This window comes from Belonocnema kinseyi, chromosome 9 (genome assembly GCF_010883055.1).
Source record: "Belonocnema kinseyi isolate 2016_QV_RU_SX_M_011 chromosome 9, B_treatae_v1, whole genome shotgun sequence".
Lineage (NCBI taxonomy): Eukaryota > Metazoa > Arthropoda > Insecta > Hymenoptera > Cynipidae > Belonocnema > Belonocnema kinseyi.
In genome coordinates this window covers 42,343,709-42,365,893 of record NC_046665.1, presented here as the reverse complement: position 1 = coordinate 42,365,893, position 22,185 = coordinate 42,343,709, and the positions used below count along the sequence as shown (strand labels likewise).

Here is a 22,185-nt window from a genome sequence, read left to right as displayed (position 1 = left end):
GAGGGTAGTCCGTTTAGCGTGCAATCGACTCGGGATACTTATAAGATACTACCATGATTTTTTCAGATTCTTTGGTTCAAAAATAAATTAGGCCAAAAACCGGCCTTACCGACCCTCCCCCTTTCTTTTTCTCATTACATTTCTCATCAATTTCGTGCCTAGTGAAACTTCACCTGGTTTATAATGCTTGTTTCTCCAAGAACAATTTCTCATAACGTCATACCTTGGAAAACCCGAATGTAAATTAATGAGTACTCGCAGACCTTGACAAGAATGATCAAGCCTTGTGGTCTACTATAATTCATCAGGATAATACACATGTAGGAAATCTGCATTACGTGTTAGTAGGAGTATATGGTTTAAGTGTGTGAAGAAAGCATCAGACTGATATCGTGCATCCTTGTGGGAAGAAGCTACATAGGAATTTGGCCTATCAGGATGCAGAATCGCATAAGTGCCAGGTACGGCGCGTGCATGACATCAAATTGAACCTTATCAACACAACATATTCCAGATAGAGCAGACGCGGTCACGCAATACATTTTGCTCGATTTTAATACATTCGAATTGAGTCAGAATCCCAATCCGAAACATGTAACCATTTTTATCGATTCGTTCTGCTTCAATATTCGCGCATTGTAACTATATGCATAAACCTGTCTATACCGCTTTCATAAATCCAATCTTCTGCAGTTTTAGGTTTTTCTTCACAGTTTATTTTCCGTCCCGCTTTATTTTACATAATTTGAAGGCATAACCGGAAGGGATAATAGTATTGGATAGCGAATTAATGTCGAAACTCTGAGAAATCGAGGTATATTTCTCATATTAATTAGAGCGTTAAATTTAAAGTTCCTTTTTTATTACTAGAATAAGCTGTGCAATAGAGCAGAAAGGACGTTTTTAAGAGTTTAGCTATTGAAATAGACTTAAATATACTTTATATCCATTTATGGATATGAATACGAAAATTTCGATGTTAGTTTTGTTGCACTCCTGATATTTTCATTTACATAAAATATTCAAGCATCGCTCTCGACGAAGAGCCTCATGCCAAGAGCATGAGTGAAATTTCACTCATTTAAATCTAGAGATCTCTACAGTTGAATGGGTCAAATTTCACTGATTTCTCGTACAAATTCTTACTAGTTTTAATCAGTGACCCGTGTCTATCTATTTGAATCAGTTATATAGCATTGTGAATTAGTGAAATTTCTTATTGATTTTATTCAGTGAGCTGTTTCTCACTGATTCAGGTATTTATGCAGCAAACAATTGATTAATGAATAAGGTAATCATTTCAATTCTTCTTTTTTGAAAATATTATATTTTATTATACAAATGGTGCAATTAACACTAATATTGAAGATTTACGAAGAAAAATGACGCAGAAAACAGTTTTGAGAACTATAAAATGGAAGATTCACTGGCAGGAATTCAAGATTTCCAACATTAATTGAAAAATAGGTCAGATAAGTAGATTAAAAATTATCCAATAAAGCACAATACCAACACAATACCATTTATATGTGATTTTGGAGCTTTGAGAGTTAACCACAAGTTAGCACTCTTTCATTTGGTCTCTCTGAGATAGAACATTGACATTTGGTCGATAATACAATCGAACTTTAACTTCAAAACGAAACGTCTTTAAAATACATAGAATCATTCTATTTCCGAACGTTCAATAATGCAGAATTACTTACTTGTATTTATATTTACATTTAATTACTTATGTAGAATTACTTATTCGGCAAATGCATGTGCATGTTGTCCACATCTATAATAGAATTTCAACGAATAAGAGATTAGATGACAATTATCACCATTTTTATTAAAAAGAACTTTTATTTTTTGCTTCATAGGTTTGAATGTTATTTTTTCAATGCATAAGATATCAAAGAATCCAAATCTTAAATTCGTACAACTTAAAATATTTCTATTAAAGAAAAACCTCATCGGCCTTACCGCCACGTGCAGGGAAAGGCCAACGAAATGCACCTTGTTAGAAATAATAAAATGATCAAATCATTGTTTTATAAAGAAAAATATATAAAAAGTATGGAAATATGATACACAACATTGCGAGACTCGCAATAAAGCAATTTATTTCCCGTTTTATTTACTTTTTATAGCGCAATAAATGTTTCACGCCAGTTTTGCTCTGGCCTACCATACAAATCCTTAAGTTTCCGCGAGTAAACTTTAGGTTAGGTAATACCTTGACGAATTGTCATTTACTTATACAATAGTCGACAAAAATCTGAAAATAAGTTTACATATGGGACTTGAGGTGATAAATCTATGCATTACATTTTCCCGAAGAGGGTCTTCGACAAGGAGCGAAAGCTTGAATATTGCATGAAATCTGGTAAGGGCATTAATTGAATCCTATTCCGTCTACATGTATTCGTTTGCAAATTGGCTTCTGAGTCAAAATTTATTTGCAATAATTTAAGGCCTCAAGTACGTATGTAACAATTTCAGCACGTATAATTTTTTTGGTATAAGTAGATACTGCTAATCTGTCATAATTTAATTTTAAGTAGTTCAAAGCTTTCATAGAACTAAGATAAGAATACAAAAGTTAGAAAATAGCGTTGAGGCTTTTTAAAATTAAAGTGATCTAAATTGAAATTATTCGAAGTCGCAAGCCTCCTAATTTATACTTTTTAATGTAATCATCTATCTATCCAATAAAAGTAATTTCTCACGCATGCGTTAAATTGCAATTAATTAAAAGTAATTCAAAATTATTAACATTTTAAATAATTTATTTTCAACAATGATGATTTAACGTAATTTCATATTTGAAAAATATCATAATTTCTATCTTCTTCCCAGCTTATGGACAATGCAGACATTTTGTAAACAGATTCCTCTGAATAAGGTGAAAAATAACAATATAAGAAAACAATCTATGGATTAGAAAAATGGGATATCTCATTTTCGAAGTATTTTTTTGTACTGAATCCGAATATCATATTCTAGAAGGATGCAGAGAGTTTTCATTTTTGGGTCGCTCCGAGTCTTCAGGACATACGAGGATTGCGCTGGTCCGTCATTGTGTTTCCATCGTGTTCTATCGTCATTCAGTTTTTCGTTGTGAGACGTGGCCATAGGTGTGATCTATCGCGGTTCTACTGAGAGCAGTGTCATTTCGTCTGGATGGAAATCGCGTTCTTAGTGAGAGAATGAAATTTTGTTATCTCCTGACATTTATGATGACTTAGGAAAAGTCCCGATGTCAAGTCAATTTGAGCGCGAATAGCACTCGGATGGGTTAACATCTACGACGTACGACCTTGAAATGGAACTTGGAATTATGGCCTTCGAGTTTTTTTCCTTCTGAGAATTAATTCTATGTCGGCGACGAGTTTTGGGGAGCAAGCAATGCCCGAAACCGGTCATAATTCCAGGTTCCATTGTAATTTCGAGTGGAAGATTGGACGCCGAGCAAGATTGTGTATTAACGACTATATATAATTTTTTCACCTGGGTTGGTTAAACGTCTGGGCAAATCCGAGTACATCTAATTAAGTCGGACGCAGCCACGTGTCATTTGTGTGAATAAATTCATAAAGTGATAAACCTACCCTGTAAAAATTGGAGTCGTAGCATCTCGAGTATTATGTTTGGGGAAAAGGATTTTAAGCAATGCCAGAAACGGGGCTATAGCTACTGAGAATAGGCTTTTATTTCACTGGGGTTTCATTCAAGGGTACAGTACAATAGATTACATTAGATAACCTCCGTGCTATGGAACTTAGATATCTGTGATGAATATCTCCAACGCTCGCGGCCACTGTGTAATGATAGCAGCGGTAAGAGACGTACTCTAAACAACAATAAAATTCTAATTTTGTACCTACAACATGATTGGAAAAGATTTCAAACATCGTTATAAATTAAGTTTAACATCCGTATCTTATCAGTCACTCGACTTAGTCCTTGGTTATGATGAAAACCCGGTTTCCCCCGAGAACAAGTTGAAAATAATAATAATAATGATAAATGATAAATAAGAGCCTCGGTGGCTCAATTAGTTAGACACTCGGACTTCACCTCAAAGGTTCGGAGTTCGATCCCTGAGCCGGTACCTCTGGAAACTTTTCTATGTACCTTTAATGAAGTTCTCGTGGTTCGGAACACACCTTAAGCTTGTAGGTCCCCCATCGCGTACTTGACTGCAACACAGTCCATCAATGATGCGGTAAAAACCAGGCTTTGTCAAATATGTCGGGACAAACTGCTATCTTCAGATCACTTGATTGAATTATAAAATGCGTCCGTGACTGATGATATACCGAAAGAGCCCCGTGCAAAAACTATTCCAAAAATATGAAAATCCAACTCTAACCAAAAAATGCCTTCGACATGTTGAGCAGTTACTATCTTAAGCTTGTGACATTTTATAATAATAATCCAGAGGTGACTGTTTTTACCTCTGACGCTCGCAGCCGCTTCTAACATCAGTGCAGGAGGTTTCAAGCATTGTATTGGATTGACTTATAACATCCTTATCTCATAATTCAAGGCATGAAGTAAAGATCATAAGGAGGAATGTGAATCATGCATCTATGCATCCCATTGTGATTTCGGCTACAGACAATGTGCACGAAAGAGCACTGAACATCTTGAACATTTAGGAGTCAGTAGGATATTAGCAGCAGCTCAGAAGGCGGTTTTGTTAAACCCGTGTCGCATTGTAAGAAACTTTCTTAACCATCAGGAAGCAAGCTACTAAAAACCTAGGGAGTGGCAGATGGTAGCTCTAAAAAAGTGTCCAGAGGTGACGGTTGTCACCTCCAACGCTTGCGGCCGCTCGTAATTGTATACCTACAACATCATCGTAGAGGGTTTCAAGCATCGTACTAAATTAACTTATAACATCTTGATCTCATCAGTTACTTGACTTAGACCGTGGCTATAATGTATTAAGGGGGTCACCCGAGTAAAAGTTTAGAATAAAACAATTGGGAAAAGAATGCAACAAAAGTTGTGTACAACATTTTTTACGCAGCCTACTATTTACTTTAAAAAAATAAAGAAATGATAATTTTCTAGAATTTTCTGAAATTTGCTTTAATTTTCTAGATTTCACGTACCTTTTCTTGGTCAGAAGAGTTTTATTAAATACCACCAGATTCTACTAAATCCTCTTAAATTTGCTGAAATTCTCGTGAATTTATTCAAATTTTCTTGGGTCTTTAAAATATACTAAAACATATTGATTGTCTTAAATTCACTGAAATATAGATGAATTTACTAGAAAATCACTTGCATTCCATTTAATTTCTTTAACCTTGTTAGAAGTTTCTTCTAATCCCGTTAAAGGATTTGCATTTTCAATTCGCTAGAATTGTCTTGAATTTTTTCGAATTTCCTTGAACTTTATTGCATTCTCCTCAATATCTTGATTACCGTCCGGATTATCACAAATGTAAGTTGGTAGTTCGATTCAGCATCAAAAAATCTACCAATATCACTTACTCCTTTTTTTTTAAAAAAAGGTCATATGGAAAAACAGAGGTCCGATTCGCATTCACAACAAGAAATTACTTCGAGCATTGCGGATCCCGTCAGAATGGTTTCTTCTACTATATATATATTATGAAAGTAAGCAACATAAACGTAAAAATACTTCTTACTGTCACTGCGTGGATTGCTGTATCTCCTCTGAGCTTTCCACGTAGACGAGCGAACCCTGCCAGCAGTTTCGGTGTTCACAGCATCAACACTGAGACTTCTGGCCACGCCCCTGTAAGGATTTGAAACAGCATGTTCGTGAGCTGCCGCAACACCAGCTAACTGTTCATTCAAGGCGTACAACTTGGATGTGATATCTTTTCCGATGAGGGTGTTGAGAACTACTTTTAACAAGGGCCTATGCCTCAGCACCCTCAGAAGCTTCAACCTCGTCCAACAAATATAAGTACTCGATTCCTCAGCTCTGATTGTCACCTGAAAGACATCATCGAGATTTTCTTGGGTTGCTTCCCATTCCGGAGAGTCGACGAATTGATACGCTCTCACATAATGCAGATGAGTACCGTCACATGTTACTTTTAGTCTGAAAAAAAATTTTATTAGAAATATTGATGCAAATTTTAATCTTTAATCAAATGTCACAATAAGACTTTCCTGCTTAGTTCGAACATGTGAATGAAATGACTATGGTCGAAACAAATGTAGTGAAAATACATTGTATAACTAGGGAGAGGGGAGATTTTTTCATTTTTATCACCCTGAGTCACGCACGACACTTTTTTTTAACACTTCTTATGATTTAGGCATTTTTTATAACTGTGGGTCGGTTCCACAATCTTGTTTTTCGAGACTGTGATAAAAGGGCCGCAAGATACACAAAACCAGTAAGCAGTTCAAAAAACCTCCGCTGTCGGCAACAGCACGATTTTCACAGAACAAGGTGATAATAAGAGATATTATTTCGCTGACGTCATTTTTCTACTAACTGCAAATTAGAAAATATTTAATACTCCCACTGCTCGAAAAGCAATTTTGTGGGCTCGCTCCACAAGCATAAAAAGCAGCCGCAATCATTTTGGTGTTTAAAAAAATCAATTTCATGACTTGGAAGCACAAATTTAATGAAGTGCTTTCTAATTAAATGTGTCTAATTTTGAGTTCTGAAAATTTTGGAGGCATCTGATTGATAAAAATTTAGAAACTTACAAATTTTACCTTTTTTTGATAAAATTAAGCTTGAACAAAGAGAAAATAATAAGAATTTTAACTTACTTTCCCCGCAAAAGTATCGACAGTCTCTCATCAGCAGCCGTGACACCTTCTGTTGCGTAGGTCTGACCAGGATCGAGTTTGAGTACCCTCGCTTCCTTGGCCAGTTCTTGAAAGTGCTTTTTGCTGACCTTATAGGGTTTAAAAAGTTTAAGGTAGAGTTCTGCCAGTTCGGGACTGAGAGCTGGAGGAAGAAATCTACAGGCCAAGATGAGAGAGTGGATCCCGTTGAGAAGACCTAAAGCCAGACACCAGAGCATCGCATCTAAAGCGCAAATCGTTATGCCGGCCCAAAGAGCATTCAACATAAAACCGGCAGTAAGAAAGGTTCGCAAAGCAAGAATGGATGCCTTGAAAGATCTTGGGACTAAGAAAGCTGCTGCGAAGAAAAGATTCGCTGCCTGAAAATACAAAGGAAGAAAAAATTACTAAATACCTATATGACTTTACGAATTTATCTGATCCACAATCAAATTGACCCGTGTGGAAATAATTCCTGGCAGACTGGAATTATTATAGCGCCAGTGCTGGATTTTTCGTGGCTGTCTGTTCACGGCAAATTAGATTGGCGCTCATTTGGCGCTATTTATACCTAACAGATAGAAAAATCCATCACGCAGTTCTATGTAGACCCACTAATGTCGCTAGCCAGAATTTGACATCGCATTAATATAAAAATTCCGTCTAAAATCTAACTTGGCTCTAGAAAGTACTTCTATTTGGACTTTGAAAAAGAAAGCGTCATTTAAAAACTAATTAATAAAAGATAACAAATTATATTTATTGCTGTGCTGAAATAAAACGAAATAGAAAAAATAAAGTTGCCTGTGTTGACAACACAGGCAAGTATCGATTGATCTGACGCTCTATACCTTGTTTGTTGGTAAACTATTGAATGAAAGAAAAAGCTAATATAAAAAATCATTGCTGAATAAAGACATTTTATCGTTAGGTTTCCTAGGAAAGTAATTTTCCTTTTCGTATGACATGTATCCAGTACTCTTGTACATTAAAATGACATATTTCCTAACCTCAAATATTATTCAGTGCTACCAACAGCACTCAACTTTCAGCATGCAATGCAATTTCAAAACTGCTACCAAAAGAGTTGGTAACAATAACCGAAACCGGATTGCAAGAATCGGATGTTCTTCATGCCGCCATTCAGTGTAAATACGTTTCGTTTCGCGTCCACGAGGTTTCAAGTTTTCCAGCCTCTTTTTTGACGTAAGGGCGTTGGAATGAAGACCCAACCTCAAAACTGGATTTTCTCATTTTACTCCATAAATACTAGAATTACATCTTTTCTAGATAATCAGGGCTTAGTCCACTTTTCAATTAAATCTTTATTCGGAATAGAACATTAGCTAATTACAATAGTTTTTATACAAGGTGTTTTTTTTCTTACCCTCGCATTTGAAAAAAACGTCTCACATGAAAGCTATTGAAATTGAACAATTTTTCCCTCTAAATAAAAATTTGAACCAATGCAGGAATAGGCACTGATGATTTAAAAAATATGTAATTCTAGTATTTATGGAGTAAAATGAGAATTCAATTTTGAGGTTGGCTCCTGGTTCCAAAACATTTACAATATCAACATTTTTTTTTTTATCAATAGTATTTGGCAACATTCTGACAAAAAAGCACATACAAGCTATATTCCATTTATCTTACAGAAATCTGGAAATGGTTAATATTCCCAATGGAGCTCATAGTGCTTTTATGTCAGGAATGATTTAATTATAAAAGTTAATGTCAAACATGCAATCTAGGTCGCATCTAGATCTACTAGATTTTACTAGATTTACTAGAACGCGACAGTACCGCTGGTGTAGATAGCGGCTAGACGATTGGTGCGTTACATTTGCGCACTGACCCAGCATAGTTTCTCGAGATAGTGCCTGTATAGGCTCGTGGCGGTATATATTATTAAGTATAGCGCCATGAATTTTTTCCACACGGGGATTTTAAACTCTGCTTATGCTTGGTTTTTGGAGGGAAGGGGGTAAATTTCACCTGAAAAAGTTTATGTTGAGCTGATTCCCATTCATCGCAATAGCTTCCGGATGATAGGATTGTGATGTTGAGCCTTTCTGTAAAATTGCCGGTCTCGCTGCTGTTCAAAATATCCACGAAGAGTTGTGTGTAGTTCACTTCGTTCAAAGAATAACCCTCCTGGCTGGCGAGGCCGCTGTAATTGAAGATGAAACCCTGGGTGGAATATGTCGCCGACGTGGAAGTGGTAAAAGGTGTCGTTGAAGGGGTTGATAGAAGGCTGCCCGAAGAAGAGGGAGCGCCGGTCGTATTTGCCATTTTTCGTCGGGTACGCGTCACACGGGCCATCACCTTCTTCTCCTGCGAAATCAGAAGATGCATCGATTAATGCCCTTCAGATATTTTCCTTCATATCCTCCTCCTGATAATTTTTTATTGAAACAAAAACTAAAATATATTTCTCTCGTTAAAAACAATATTTACTGGCGAAAAGTCGTCTGGGGTCAAGCTGGGTCCCAGCCTCGCCAAGGTGGGCTGTTATCTGGATTCTAAAGCTTGGGCAAACTAACGCCCAGTTTCAAAAAATACAAATAATATCGTTTACTCAATAAAATGTTAGACAATTATTAATAATTGATGATAAAGAATGAATATTTTTTATAACATTTATTAATTTAAAATAATAAAATCAAATGCTGCCGGGACTTGAACCTTATCCGCACAATTTATTTATTTTTACCCCGGCGCCTTATCACACTCATGTTGTGTTTAAAACTAGTATATGAACTAAATTTCATAGACGGGTTTTCTGTTTTTTTTAAAGATGAAAGAAAAACATTTTTCAACAAATCAATGTGCATAAAGTTTTTCCAATGAAATACGAGGATTAGTCAGTTTTAATTAATTCATATAATATGCTCTCTAAATTTGAAATAAAATATAACTGATTGTCATTTAAATTCTACTCATTTCTGTAGTTAGAAGTAAGTCACTGACAATAAGTAGCATTGTATTGATTGGATTAGTAAAACAAAAATTACTAATCGAATCAGATATATATACCTACACTGATATAACTGATTGATCAGTTATACTAGTATTAAAGAGGGCAGTTGATTAGAAGAGGTTATGTTCCAAATAAATTTACGTACTACTTTTAAATGTGAAATTTCTTTCGCCACTTTCATTAACTAATCTAGAAGATTTTCAATTTTTGTCCAATTGAAAAAGTTCATTGAATGTGGAATTAATATTTTTCATAGGATTTATTTCTAGAAAATTTCATTGGTTGATAACCTAGATACGAACTCGATGTATCAAATTAATTCAAAGATTAATTCAAAATAGGTCTTCGTGAAAAGGTATCAATTATGTTTGGCGTTTCACAACATTTTGCATTCTCTCTAAAATTGTCACTGTACAAGTACAACGCGTTTTCGTCGTCCGCTACTATTTGGGCGACTTACTTTACTGCGCTTGCGTTAGGGTCGCGGAGTTGGCGCGGAATTTAAAATAAGCATTAAAAACAATTCTAGTAATTTAAATTAATAATTATCATAAGATGGACAAGAATGTTTAAAACTTGTATTTATTAAAATTTTTTTTGTGAAATATAAGATAGTTTTTGGAATTCGATGAAAATAAACTGCTACTTAGAAAATACATGTGTTATACATTTTTTTCTTAACTGAAAGTTGGTAATTAAAAAAAAAAAGTTTGTCATATGCATAATAGTAATCGCTTCAAACGTTTTATAACTTCAAAAGTAAACTTAGCTTTCATGAAATTTTATTCACACATATACATCTTTTTCTCAATACACGGGTGAAATTAGTTTGTAAATTACTAATAGTGCTGTCAGCCTCTACACCTGTGTATTGTTATACACTAAGTTTATATATATATATATTCTGAGGAAAAAATTTCAATTAAACTTTTGATTATACTTCAATATTACAAATAATATTTGAGTATAACAAAAATCTTTACTAGAAATTGTACCTCTAACAATTTATTCTAAGTCTATAATATTGATTCACTACGGTTACCATATAACTTATTAACTTCAGTTACCCTATTTATACTGTTAAAATTATTAAACTTCTGAAAATAACTGGTTCATCAATTAAAATGAGGTATGCTGAATGAATTAATAAAATTTCTACTAATTTCAATTTTGAGAGTGTGAAAGCGTAATATACGAATTAGGTCAATTTATACGCACCAAATACGGGCACATTTCCTGTATATTTGATTATTTTTATTATTTTTATTCATGTACATGTGAAAGTATAATATACGAGCTAGTTTAATTCATATACACGAAATGCTGGCGCTTTTTGGTGTTCCCATTTGTCAAGATTTTAATATATTTATAGATTATAAATTATAAAACGTATAATTAGATTTTAATTAAAGTATGCGCAATGTCTTCTCTAAAAATTCAGGAAGAATAGTCCAATATTTTCCATTAATTCGGCTAGTCGTCTCGAATTATCGGGAGGACTTGTCTATCCCCATTCCAACTATGACTTTATTATTGGAACAGTTAGTGTAATCTCGTTTTTGCAATTAGGGCACCTAGCTGAGGTGCCCAGATGGGGCCCAGCCGAAAGTACCCAGCTAAGTATAAAGAATTGTCAATATTTTAATATAATTTAAAATTCAACACTATAAGATATATTAAAAAATTTTAATTAAATTATTACATTTATGAGTACTCATATTAATTTAAATTATGTTTTTGTTAATTGGGCGGCCAGATGGACCAAAGTTGGTGCCCAGTTACAAACTGGGCTTAATTTGGCAGATTACAAAACGCTTAAAGAGCCTATGCTATATGATACATTTGCTCTGCACTTTTTTTGGTTAAACTGTGTATAAGTTTTTCATTTTTCTATACTAGTTTCAGAGAGAATAACTTTATTCTTCGGTAAATTTTCGATCTTTTACGTTGGTTTAAAATAATAATGTTCTTCTAGATCTAAAAAAAAGAGTAGAAAAATTTGTATTAAAAAATTTTAATTGTTTTATTTCTATAGTTTCCTTTTTCTCTATAGAATAAAATGAATATTCTTTAAAGAGTTAAGGTAATTCAGCTTGTTGAAATTTGTAATGGGTTCAAGTATGACGAATTTCAGGATCAGAATTATATTTGAAATGAGTGCCTATACAATGCAATGCTTTTATTGCCCTGCGTTTTGTTCGTACTTTAGCTTCTTCAACTTCATGTTTACAAGCACTTCTTCAGAGTCAAAGTCGATTCATAATCTCTTTAAGTGTCAATTATTGGAAGATTAAGCTTATTTGAAATTCATTCAACTTCCTTAATGTTAGAGTTATAGGAGGGCGACTTAAATTAGGACCTGGATTTCAAATTTCAATAAAATTGAATATTCAGTATCAGAATTAATTTCTCATAATATCAACTCCCCTTCAATCCATTATGTTTTTCTTATACTCCCTACATATATCATCCAAATGTATAAAATTTTAGATTTTTTGTAGTACACATAGAAAAAATTTGTCCTTAAGAAAGTCACGAACTAGTAGCTAGGTCTCGGATATGAGAACAATTCATTGAATATCCATGTATCCTCGTAAATAATCTGCAAAGTTCCAGAAAGAATTTATCAACTCGAAGTGAACATTTTAAAACAGTTCATAATTTTTTCCGTGAATAATTATAAAAATATTATGATTGATTGGGAAGGGATTCTCAGAGCACTCATAAGCTTGCCCAACAAATCAGGTGCCGGTTTTGACTTGAAGTTTCCCATGTAAAATGCATGGGGAAAAATCACTTTTTGGAGTTTTTAGAATAATTTTGTAGGGTTTGAAGAAATGTGACAGGAAAGTACGCGGGCCTGTAGAGAATTATCCAACGAAGAATTTCATTTATTAGAGATATGGGTTTGACACCCCTAACAAATTTTCGAGAAAAATATTATTTAAACAAATTTCATTTGTTCAAATGATTAATAATTAATTAACCAATGATAATAAATATGCCATAAGACCAATAGTAATAATTTTAAGTAAAGAATACGAGAATACAGTGCTCAAAAGTTCGATTTCATGAAGAATTGACAGTTTTTGTTTTAAGGGTAGTCTTCAGGTACGCGTGAGGGTGTCTTAAAGGTGTCAACCCCACATGTCTGATACATAAAATTCTTCGTTGGATAATTCGCAACAGACCGCCATACTTTCCTGGCACATTTTTTCAAACCCTAAAAAATTATTCCAAAAATTCAAAAAAGTGATTTTTCACCATGAATTTCACATGGGAAACTTCAACAGCAGTGTTTTGAGGGTTCAAATCCTCTGAGTTGCGAATTTAAAAAAAAATAATATAAATTAAATCGCACAAATAAGATGTTTTCTTTTTATATTTACGTCTGAATTTGTCATCTACCTACAAGCTCGAGACTTTTTACGGATAACTTTTGTTCTTCAATATAAAAATAATGTCACTGAATTTCATCAAAGTTTTTATTCTTAAAGTAAATAAATTGAAACAATAGATGATATGCGATATTATAATATGTTAGGGATTGATAAGGTAAATTCTCTTAATAAAAAAAATCTAAATTGAGTCCTTTCAAATTGAAGATACCAGTTGGGGTAAATTTCACTTTTTTAATTATCTTAATTTAGTTGCTTCTATGTTAAAATATTTGTAAGTGATTCCATAGTTTTATACATTTTTTTAACTTCTTAGAATTTGAATGGATTCAACTAGAAAATTTAATTACCGTGAAACTCTTCAATAGCCCTTCCTTCTATAGCCCTTCCGAGAACTGACGCTGCGCCGCAGGTAGGTATAAGAGGAGCTGCGCGTCGTGCGCGGGGTGTGCTGTTGTCACTCAGGCGAGCACTCAAGCATGAACAAACAAAAGCGGAGCTGGCTGTAATGAGTTAGTTCCCACCCACTGTCAGAATCGGCGCTATGGAATAGTTTCACTTTAGTTTTAATTTTTTGGATTTCGTAGGAAATGTTTATTATCTCGAGCTAGCTCTTGTCCATTTCGCACCTCGCATCAAGAAAAAATAAACTATCAAACAACGACTCTGAGGTTTTGTAACCTGCGAAGCCTAGAAAATACTGAGAATGTTTGGAAGAATCTTTTTCTATATTTAAATTAGAAATTTTTAAAAAGATGTCATTAGAAGGGGGAAATTGAGAGGAAGATTATGTCTATAATCTACATGCTCTTGGAATATGGAATTGAGATAAAAAAAAATCTTCCCGTCACGCGAGCACATTCTCATCGTCCGCTATGCGTGCGGCTCGCTTCGCCTGGGGGTGCGCGACTGCTGGTTATTGCGCTTCGCCCTCGTAGATGTATTTTACTCGCGCTTCGCGCTCGATTATGTATTTACTTTTCGCTTCGCGCTCAGTCCTTATATTTTCGCACATTCTTGTGAAAACCTTTTAAAATTAAGGCTCAAAACATCCACCAGTGTAATTTTGTGATTGTAAATACTCTTTTGTTAAAAGAGGTTACCTCGAGAGTTTGAGCGCACCTACGGCACACGACTGATGGCTATCGCACTCCGCGCTCGGTCTTTGCATTTCTCCCGTATTCGTGCACAGACCTTTTAAAATCAAAGGTCAACGGACCGACAACCATAATTTTGTGATTGTGAACTCTCTTTTGTTAAAGCTCTTTAGGTTTTAATAAACACATTTTTATCACGTATCTCGTGCTTCGCACTCGATTCTGTCTACAATGTCAACTTTTCTACATTATACAGAACACTTTTACATCAAATATAATACATTTTTCATGTAACTCTGCTTGGGATTTCTTATTCAAATATTGCAAAATAAAGCACAAATTGTACTTATCATGATTATTTTAATATTTGTTTCGTATTTTGCTTTAGATTGCATTCTAAGATGTGCTGAAACATGTATCATTTCAATCAATTTATATCATTATAATTCATAATATGCACACAAATTTAATCATACTAATTCTTATTTCCTTGTTTTTATCATTTCTTTTATTTTTAATCTTGTTTTTTACGATTAAAGAAAAACTATTGTACATCGGCATATGGTCTAATACAGGAACCTGAATAGGATCCTTTATCCTCTTTCGTTTTTTCTGTCCTTTGTCCAAAAATTTAATTTTTTTATTTTCAATCTTATTTTTTAAGATTGACAAAAAATCTACTCGTCCTATCGAACAATGATTAATAATAAATTTATAGATCTTTTTAGGCGAACAACTTCTGTCTGTTAATTTTAGTTCGTACTTGTGTCGTTTTTAAAAAAAAATTGACATTTTTATTTTGAATGTTATTTTTTACGAATAAAGCAAAAACTACGTGTCCTGTCAAAAATTATAGTTGTTTTTTGGATAAAAAAGTTTTGTCTCATTTTTTTCGTAGCTTGCGTCGTTCTTACAAACATTTTTTATTTGTTTATTTTTAATGTTGTTTTTACGACTAAAAACAAAAACCATGCGTCCTATCTAGAAGTGATTCATTACAAATTTGTAGGTCTTTCCAGGGCTCGCAATTTTAGCTTATTTATTTTTTTCGTATCTTGCATAGTTTGACCAAAAAATTGAATTTTTGGATTTTTCATTATTTTTGGTACGATCAAATTTGGAATGTTCAACTTTTCGACCAAATTAAAAAAGTTGTTATGATAATCTTGTAGGTATTTCAAAAATAAACGTTTTACTTTTCTTGTCTTTTTTTCACATCATGCGTTGTTTGGCTTAAAATGTTAATTTTAGTTTGTTTTTTTGGATTTTGAAAATGCTCTAACTCTGATAATTTTCTTTTTATAGAAAAAAGTCAGAATTTAAATTGTTTCAGTTTCGGAGTACTATGAATAACCGTACACAGAATTTTAAAATCTTGAAAAACTGTCGTTTCAAATTTTTTTCGTACGATTAAATTTTGAATTTTCAACTTTTCGACCAATTGAAAAAAGTTGTTATAATAATCTTGTAGGGCTTTCGAAAATCAACGTTTTTATTCCCTTGCCTTTCTTTATATCATGGGTTTTTTGGCTTAAAATGTTCATTTTAGTTTGTTTTTTTGGATTTTGAAAATGCTCTAACTCTGATGATTTTCTTTTTATACAAAAACAACATAGGGATAAATTGTTTGATTTTCTGAATATTATGAACAACTGTAGATAGAATTTTAACATCTTGAAAAAATGTGGTCTCAAAAATTTTGAAAATGCGCTCACTTTTTGAATTTTGATCCAAAATAGCTGGTTTACGAACATGTTCTTTCTTTTTAGACTTAAAAAAATTTGTCAAAGCAGAATCCAATCTAATCAATTTTTCGAAAGTTATCGTGCCTGCAGAATACAGATTACAGACAACAGGAAGACAGACAGACGGACAAACATGCAGGGAGACAGACAAACACCTTCGCAAAAGTCGTTTTCTCTGACTCAGTGGGTCTCAAAACATGGAGATTTGATGAAAACTGACAAAGTGAAATTTTACATAAAACCAATACCTTCTCATTAGGATGAGAATGTAATAACATTTCCTACGTCATACTTTTTTATGTAAGTGGTCATAAAATAACTCTTGGCATGTAGAATTACGATAAAAATAAAAATAAAAATTCTGTTTTAGTTTTCTTTTTTTTTAAACTGTTTAAAATTCAGAAAAACTTAATGAATTTGGTGTTTAAACTCATATATGCCGGGAGCTTTTCTTTTTGGCCGATTTTCTTCGGAAATAAATTGAATACTTATAAATATTGATTTTTTTTAATTTACCAAAAATTTAATATGTACATTTTTTTAGCACTTAATGATGTCAAATATATAAAAGGGTTTTATAATTTCATGATTCCAATATTGTAAATCAGTTCCTTTGAAAGTAATAAAAAATGAGACATTTTCTCATTAGTTCTAAACTAATCCTAAAATAAAAGAATTCATAATTGTAATAGTTTATTATTTCAAATATGTGTTTCTTTTTACTTAAATTTAAAATTTCCTAATTTTAAAAGTTACGACAAAAATAATTTTCATTTGCGAATATTTCTTTGGCTAATTCAAATATTCTGCAGGAAGTAGAACACATTTTAATGAAAAAAGGCGTTTTCAAAGTTAGAGAATTTCCGAAGATTATAAAAGATGTCATTCAAAAGATTGTAAGACAATTAAAATATTTTTAAGATTTTTTATTTATTTTAACTCAAGTTTCAAAAGATTTTTGTGAAGAGCTCAAAAATTTCAAATGTTTTTGCGGAGGCTCACACACCAGATTTCATGACTGATCAAGTCCTCGGAAACTAATAATATTTATTGCATTATTTAGAACTTTATTTTGCTCAAATTGAATAAAATAAGATTACAATGCATTTGCAAAAACACCGAACTTGCCCCTCATTTTCACGTTTGTAACAGAAAATATCTGCCCGCTGCGCGGGTACATTCACATCGCGCGCGGCTCGCTTGGCTGGTAAGTTTGAGCTCGCCTAGGGCGCGCGCATTTTGGTTCTGGCGCTTCGTGCTCGATAATGTATTTGTCTCGCGCTTCGCGCTCGATAATGCATTCACCTCGCGCTACGCGTTCGGGCTTTATATATACCCCACATTTGTGCGCAAGATTTTTAATTGAAAGGTCAAAGCATGGACAGCTATTATTTGGTGATTGTGAATTCTCTTTTGTTAAAGCTTCTTCGGCTTTAACGAATACATTCTCATCACGTATCTCATACTTCGCACTTCATTACTGAAAAAATGCGAACTTTCCTACATTATAGTTTTAGATGTTAATTTTGTTTGTTTACTTGGTCTAAATAAATATTATTAAATAATGATTAATTTTAAGATTGTGAAAAATATTCTACATTATGTTCATTTCTGTTATATCTAATGTATATTATATTTATTTCTGTATCTCAGTCTAGGGTTACATATTCAGATATTGAAAATAAAGTGCAAATCTTATTTTTAATGATTAATATTTGTTTCTCATTTCGCATTAAATTTTATAATATTCATAATATGCATTAGTATTGGAACAAAAGTATTTCCATTGTATTCGTTTCACCATTAAAAAAATGCGCATTCTATTAAAATAAAAATTATTATTTAACATTTTACTGCAATTCGCGTCGTTTTCCCATGAATTAAATTTGTTTATATTTAATGTAGATGTAATTTAGGCGAAAAATCTGGTTGAATACAATGTTATTGTACCTTGTGTCCTTTTTCCAAACAGTTTATTTCCTTACTTTTAATATATTTTTATAACCAGTTTTTATAACAAACCTGTAGATATTTTTTGATTAAAGAACTTTTTTCTTTTAATTTTGTTCGCCTCTTGTGTCGTTTTACAAACATTTATTTTTTTGATTTTTAATCTTCTTTTTTACGACAAAAACAGAAACTGCGCGTCTTATCAAAGCTTATTCATTTTATTTTTTCATAGCTTGTGTCGTTTGTCCAAAACTTTCATTTTTTTAATGTTTTTTATAACTAAAAACTAAAACTAAGCGTCCAAAAAAATGATTATTTAACATTTTTTAGATCTTTTCAGGACGCGCAATTTTAGTTAATTCGTTTTTTTCTTTCTTGCATAGTTTAACCGAAAAAATGAATGGTTAATTTTTCATTATTTTGGGTACGATCAAAATTTTAATTTTCAATTTTTCGATAAAATTCAAAAAGTTGTTATGATTATCTTGTAGCGCTTTCAAAAATCAACGTTTCTCTTTTCTTGCCTTTTTTTATATATTGCGTTGTTTGGCTCAAACTGTTCATTTTCATTCGGGTTTTTTAATGTTTGGAAATATTATAACTCTGATAATTTTCTTTTAATTGAATTTTCATCCAAAATAGCTTGTTTACAAACTTGTTCTTCTTTTTTAGGCCTTAAAAAATGTATCAAAGCAGAATACAATCTGAGTCTTAAAACGTGGAGATTCGATGAAAACCGACAAAGTGAAATTTTATACAACACCAGTACCTTCTCATTAGGATGAGAATGTAAAAAATGGTAAAGATATAAACATACCAATATTAAACGTACCTACTGCTCACAGAATGAGAAAAATAGTACACATGCTCAGTGAACCCATTAAACTACCTCTCAGTAATTTCCATTTGGAACAAAACTTTCTCAACAAAGAAACACGATTGTAACAATAATAGGCGAGAGTCTAATAACTGATGACGAGAATTAAAATAGAAATAAGTGTTTCAATACTATTCAAAAAGTCAAAAGATAAAGAAAAAGAATGAAAATCGAGAAAATGAAGATGAATGTAAATGAGGCTCGATGACCTATCTGACACAGATTTGGAAGTGTCTTTCTGAAAAGTCAGCAGTCTTTATTGCGCTCCGTTAACTTGCACACGGTGCCTCGTAAAACGTTTGTCGAACCATTGCCTGGGATAATCTTTGTTCAATCAGCAGCATTTGTTGAGAAAGTGTATAATAAATGGGGGAAATCGATACGAAGCTAATAATAGGATTTGTTTCTTCTGTAGAGGTGAGGTTCGTGAATCATTATCAGGGTTAAGTTACGCTCTCGTAACGTGAAAATTTCTCGTTACGGAACTTCTCGAAGCGGGCTTTCATGCTCCAATACATACTCTGGCTTTTCTACATTTTACTCCTAAGCCCTTAATTTAAAGGCTTCTTTTTTTACTTTAAACCACAAACAAAATACCACATATAAGAGAAATGTTCTATTAAAATGAGCAGTGAGGTGAAAATAAATATCAAAACGAGTAGGGCTGCAACATAATCACTTTAGTCACTTTTAGTCACTTTTTTCAAGTGACTTTTTTGTTGAAGATTCGCCTTTTTGAATAGAAAATTAATCTTTTTTTTGGTAGAAATCTTTTTCAGTCAAAATTAAACCGTCTTCTAAAAAATATATAATTCTGACCTGAAAATTTAAATTTTCGTTAAAAATTAAAATGTTCCTACTTTCACTGCAATAATAATTTTCTGTTGTTAAAAATTCAGCTGCTTAATTTATTATTTATTTTATTATGTTAAACTATATTCTTTGTTGAAAATTAATTGTTTTAAACTTAAACGTCAAATTATTTCTAAAGCATCAGACTATTCTCATTTTTGGTAAAAATGTAAATTTTTCAGTTAAAAATGCAACTTTTTGTTTGACAATTAATAGTATGTTTTGAGTGAAGATTCAACTATTTTTTTAACAATTAATTTGTTTTTCTGAGAATAATAAATTTATTTTAAACTTATCTCTTCGGTTGAAAATTGAACTATTTGGTTGAAATAACGATTTTTTGTTGTTGAAAATTAAATTTTTGATTGAAAATTAACTATGCAATTTTTGATTGAACGTGTATCTTTTTTTAGTAGGAAATTCAACTACAGTGAAACCCTTCAATAGCGCTTCCTTCAATAGCCTTTCCGAGAATTGACGCTGTGCCGCAGGCAGGTGTAAGAGGAGCTGCGCAGAGTCTACTGTTGTCACTCAGGCGAGGACTCAAGCATGACCAAACAAAAGCGGAGCTAGCTGTAATGAGTTAGTTCTCACCCACCGTCAGCTCCAAAAATCGGCGCGATGGAAGAGTTTCACTGTATGCGACAGAAAATTAATGTATTGCTACTTTCTCATTAGGGGGTCCCCCCCATTTTTTGAGGTTGCCGGACAAAAAAATTCCCTCCAGGTTTGAGCCAAATCGGTTAATATTAAGACGTATCGCAAAGGCCCTAAACATCCCAAAAGATTAACATGGGCAAATTTTGGTTTTCAGAAAAATGGGATTCAGGTTTCTGAATTTCAACTTAGCTTGCGGGAGACATTAAGAATTTGTTAGGGAGTCTCTAATCAATCATATCCATTGAATTACTTAGAAATTTGTATGCCACCCACCCCCTCTTGTGGAGCCCCAAAGATGCCCCAAAAAACTGAAATTGACATTTTTGCCCAAAATTGACACATAATTGCTCTTTTTTTCCTTTTTTAACATAAATTATTTTTGTTTGTCAACTGGAATGTTTTTAAGTATTTTTAAACTAATTAACAATTGCTTAAACGATTTATTCTTTTTTAAATAATTTTTTTGTGCACTCACTCATTGAAAGGTAGATTTTTTTGTTTGATTGGACAATTGGACATTTTTAGGAATAATGATCTTTGTTTTAAGCATTTATTATTTGTGTAAACAATTAATTATTATTTAATTGTAACATTTTCTTAAAAATGGGTATAAAACTCTAGTTACAACAAAAAATAGTTAGTTTCTCTGCTTATTATTAAATATCTACGTAATTTATATACTAGTTTCTTATTTTGTGATATATTATTTTTTGTTTAAATAAATTTGGTTTGTTTGAACAATTTTGTTCGAAAATAAATTTTTGAAATTTCTGGTTTTTGCAATTATTGTGGTAATTTGTCATTTTTTAGAGCAAAATTTTTTGTTTTAGTTTCCATCCACGTTTAAAAAATACAAAGATTTTTAATTCCTTTGAGAATACTAACAGCTAATTTGTGGGATCAACATAAACAAAACAAAACCTTACTTTGAGCTTTTAGAGGACAAACTAGTATGTCTACGAGGGTGAATTAAAGGAAATAATTATAAAACTAATTTCAAAACGACAAAATTAAATGTAATATTTATAGAATGAAGTCTTACTAAAAAAATAAACTTTTCATGACCAATGTAAAACATTTTGTGAACAAATATTAGTTATTTAAAGGATTTGTTTGACGTTTAAATATTTAACAATTAGCGATGTACTTAATTGATTTGAGAAAACAAATAAGATTTTTGAATCAGAGTTACCAGTGAAATGTTACATTCATATTTAATAAATTTATTGAACAATACGGCAAACAAAATTTATTTAAACAAATAAGAATTTATAAAAAATATGGTACTAGTATCCAAATGACGTAGATATTTAATAATAAGTAGAAAAACTAAGAAAATTGAAAAAAATAGAGTTTTATACAATTGTCCAATAAAACATAAAAAATATACCTTCCAATGACTGAGTGTAAACAAAAATATTTAAACAAAAATAAATTTATTAAACAATTGTTAATTAGTTAAAAATACTTGAAGACATTCCACTTGACAAACAAAAATAATTAATGGTAAAAAAGGAAAAAACAGAACATTTATGTGTCAATTTTGGGCAAAAATGTCAATTTAAGTTTTTCGGGGCATTTTTGGGACTCTTCAAGGGGGGAGGGCATCAAAATTTAAAGTAATTTAATGGAAATGATTGATTAGAATCTCACCGAAAAAATTCTTAATATCTCCCGCAAGCTGAGTTTAAATCCAGAAACCTGAATCCCATTTTTCCGAAAACCAAAATTTCCCTATAGTAATCTTATGGGATTTTCAGGGCCTTTGCGGCACGTCTTAATATTAAACGATTTGGCTCGAATTTGGAGGGATTTTTTTTGTTCAGCAACTTCACAAAATAGG

The 22,185-nt window shown here is 32.4% G+C and overlaps 1 protein-coding gene across 2 annotated transcripts in view; it reads right to left on the bottom strand.

Moving 5' to 3' along the window:
- LOC117179844 (blood vessel epicardial substance-like) overlaps window positions 1–22,185 on the bottom strand; it is a 153,094-nt gene that overhangs the window by 24,331 nt on the left and 106,578 nt on the right. For both annotated transcript variants that reach the window (XM_033371993.1, XM_033371992.1), the window contains exons 3-5: window positions 8,779–9,117; window positions 6,763–7,160; window positions 5,652–6,073 (exon numbers count right to left, since the gene is read on the bottom strand). In XM_033371993.1, the coding sequence (XP_033227884.1) occupies window positions 5,652–6,073; window positions 6,763–7,160; window positions 8,779–9,105 (1,147 nt within the window). In that variant the 5' untranslated portion in view covers window positions 9,106–9,117. The remainder of the gene's footprint in view (window positions 1–5,651; window positions 6,074–6,762; window positions 7,161–8,778; window positions 9,118–22,185) is intronic.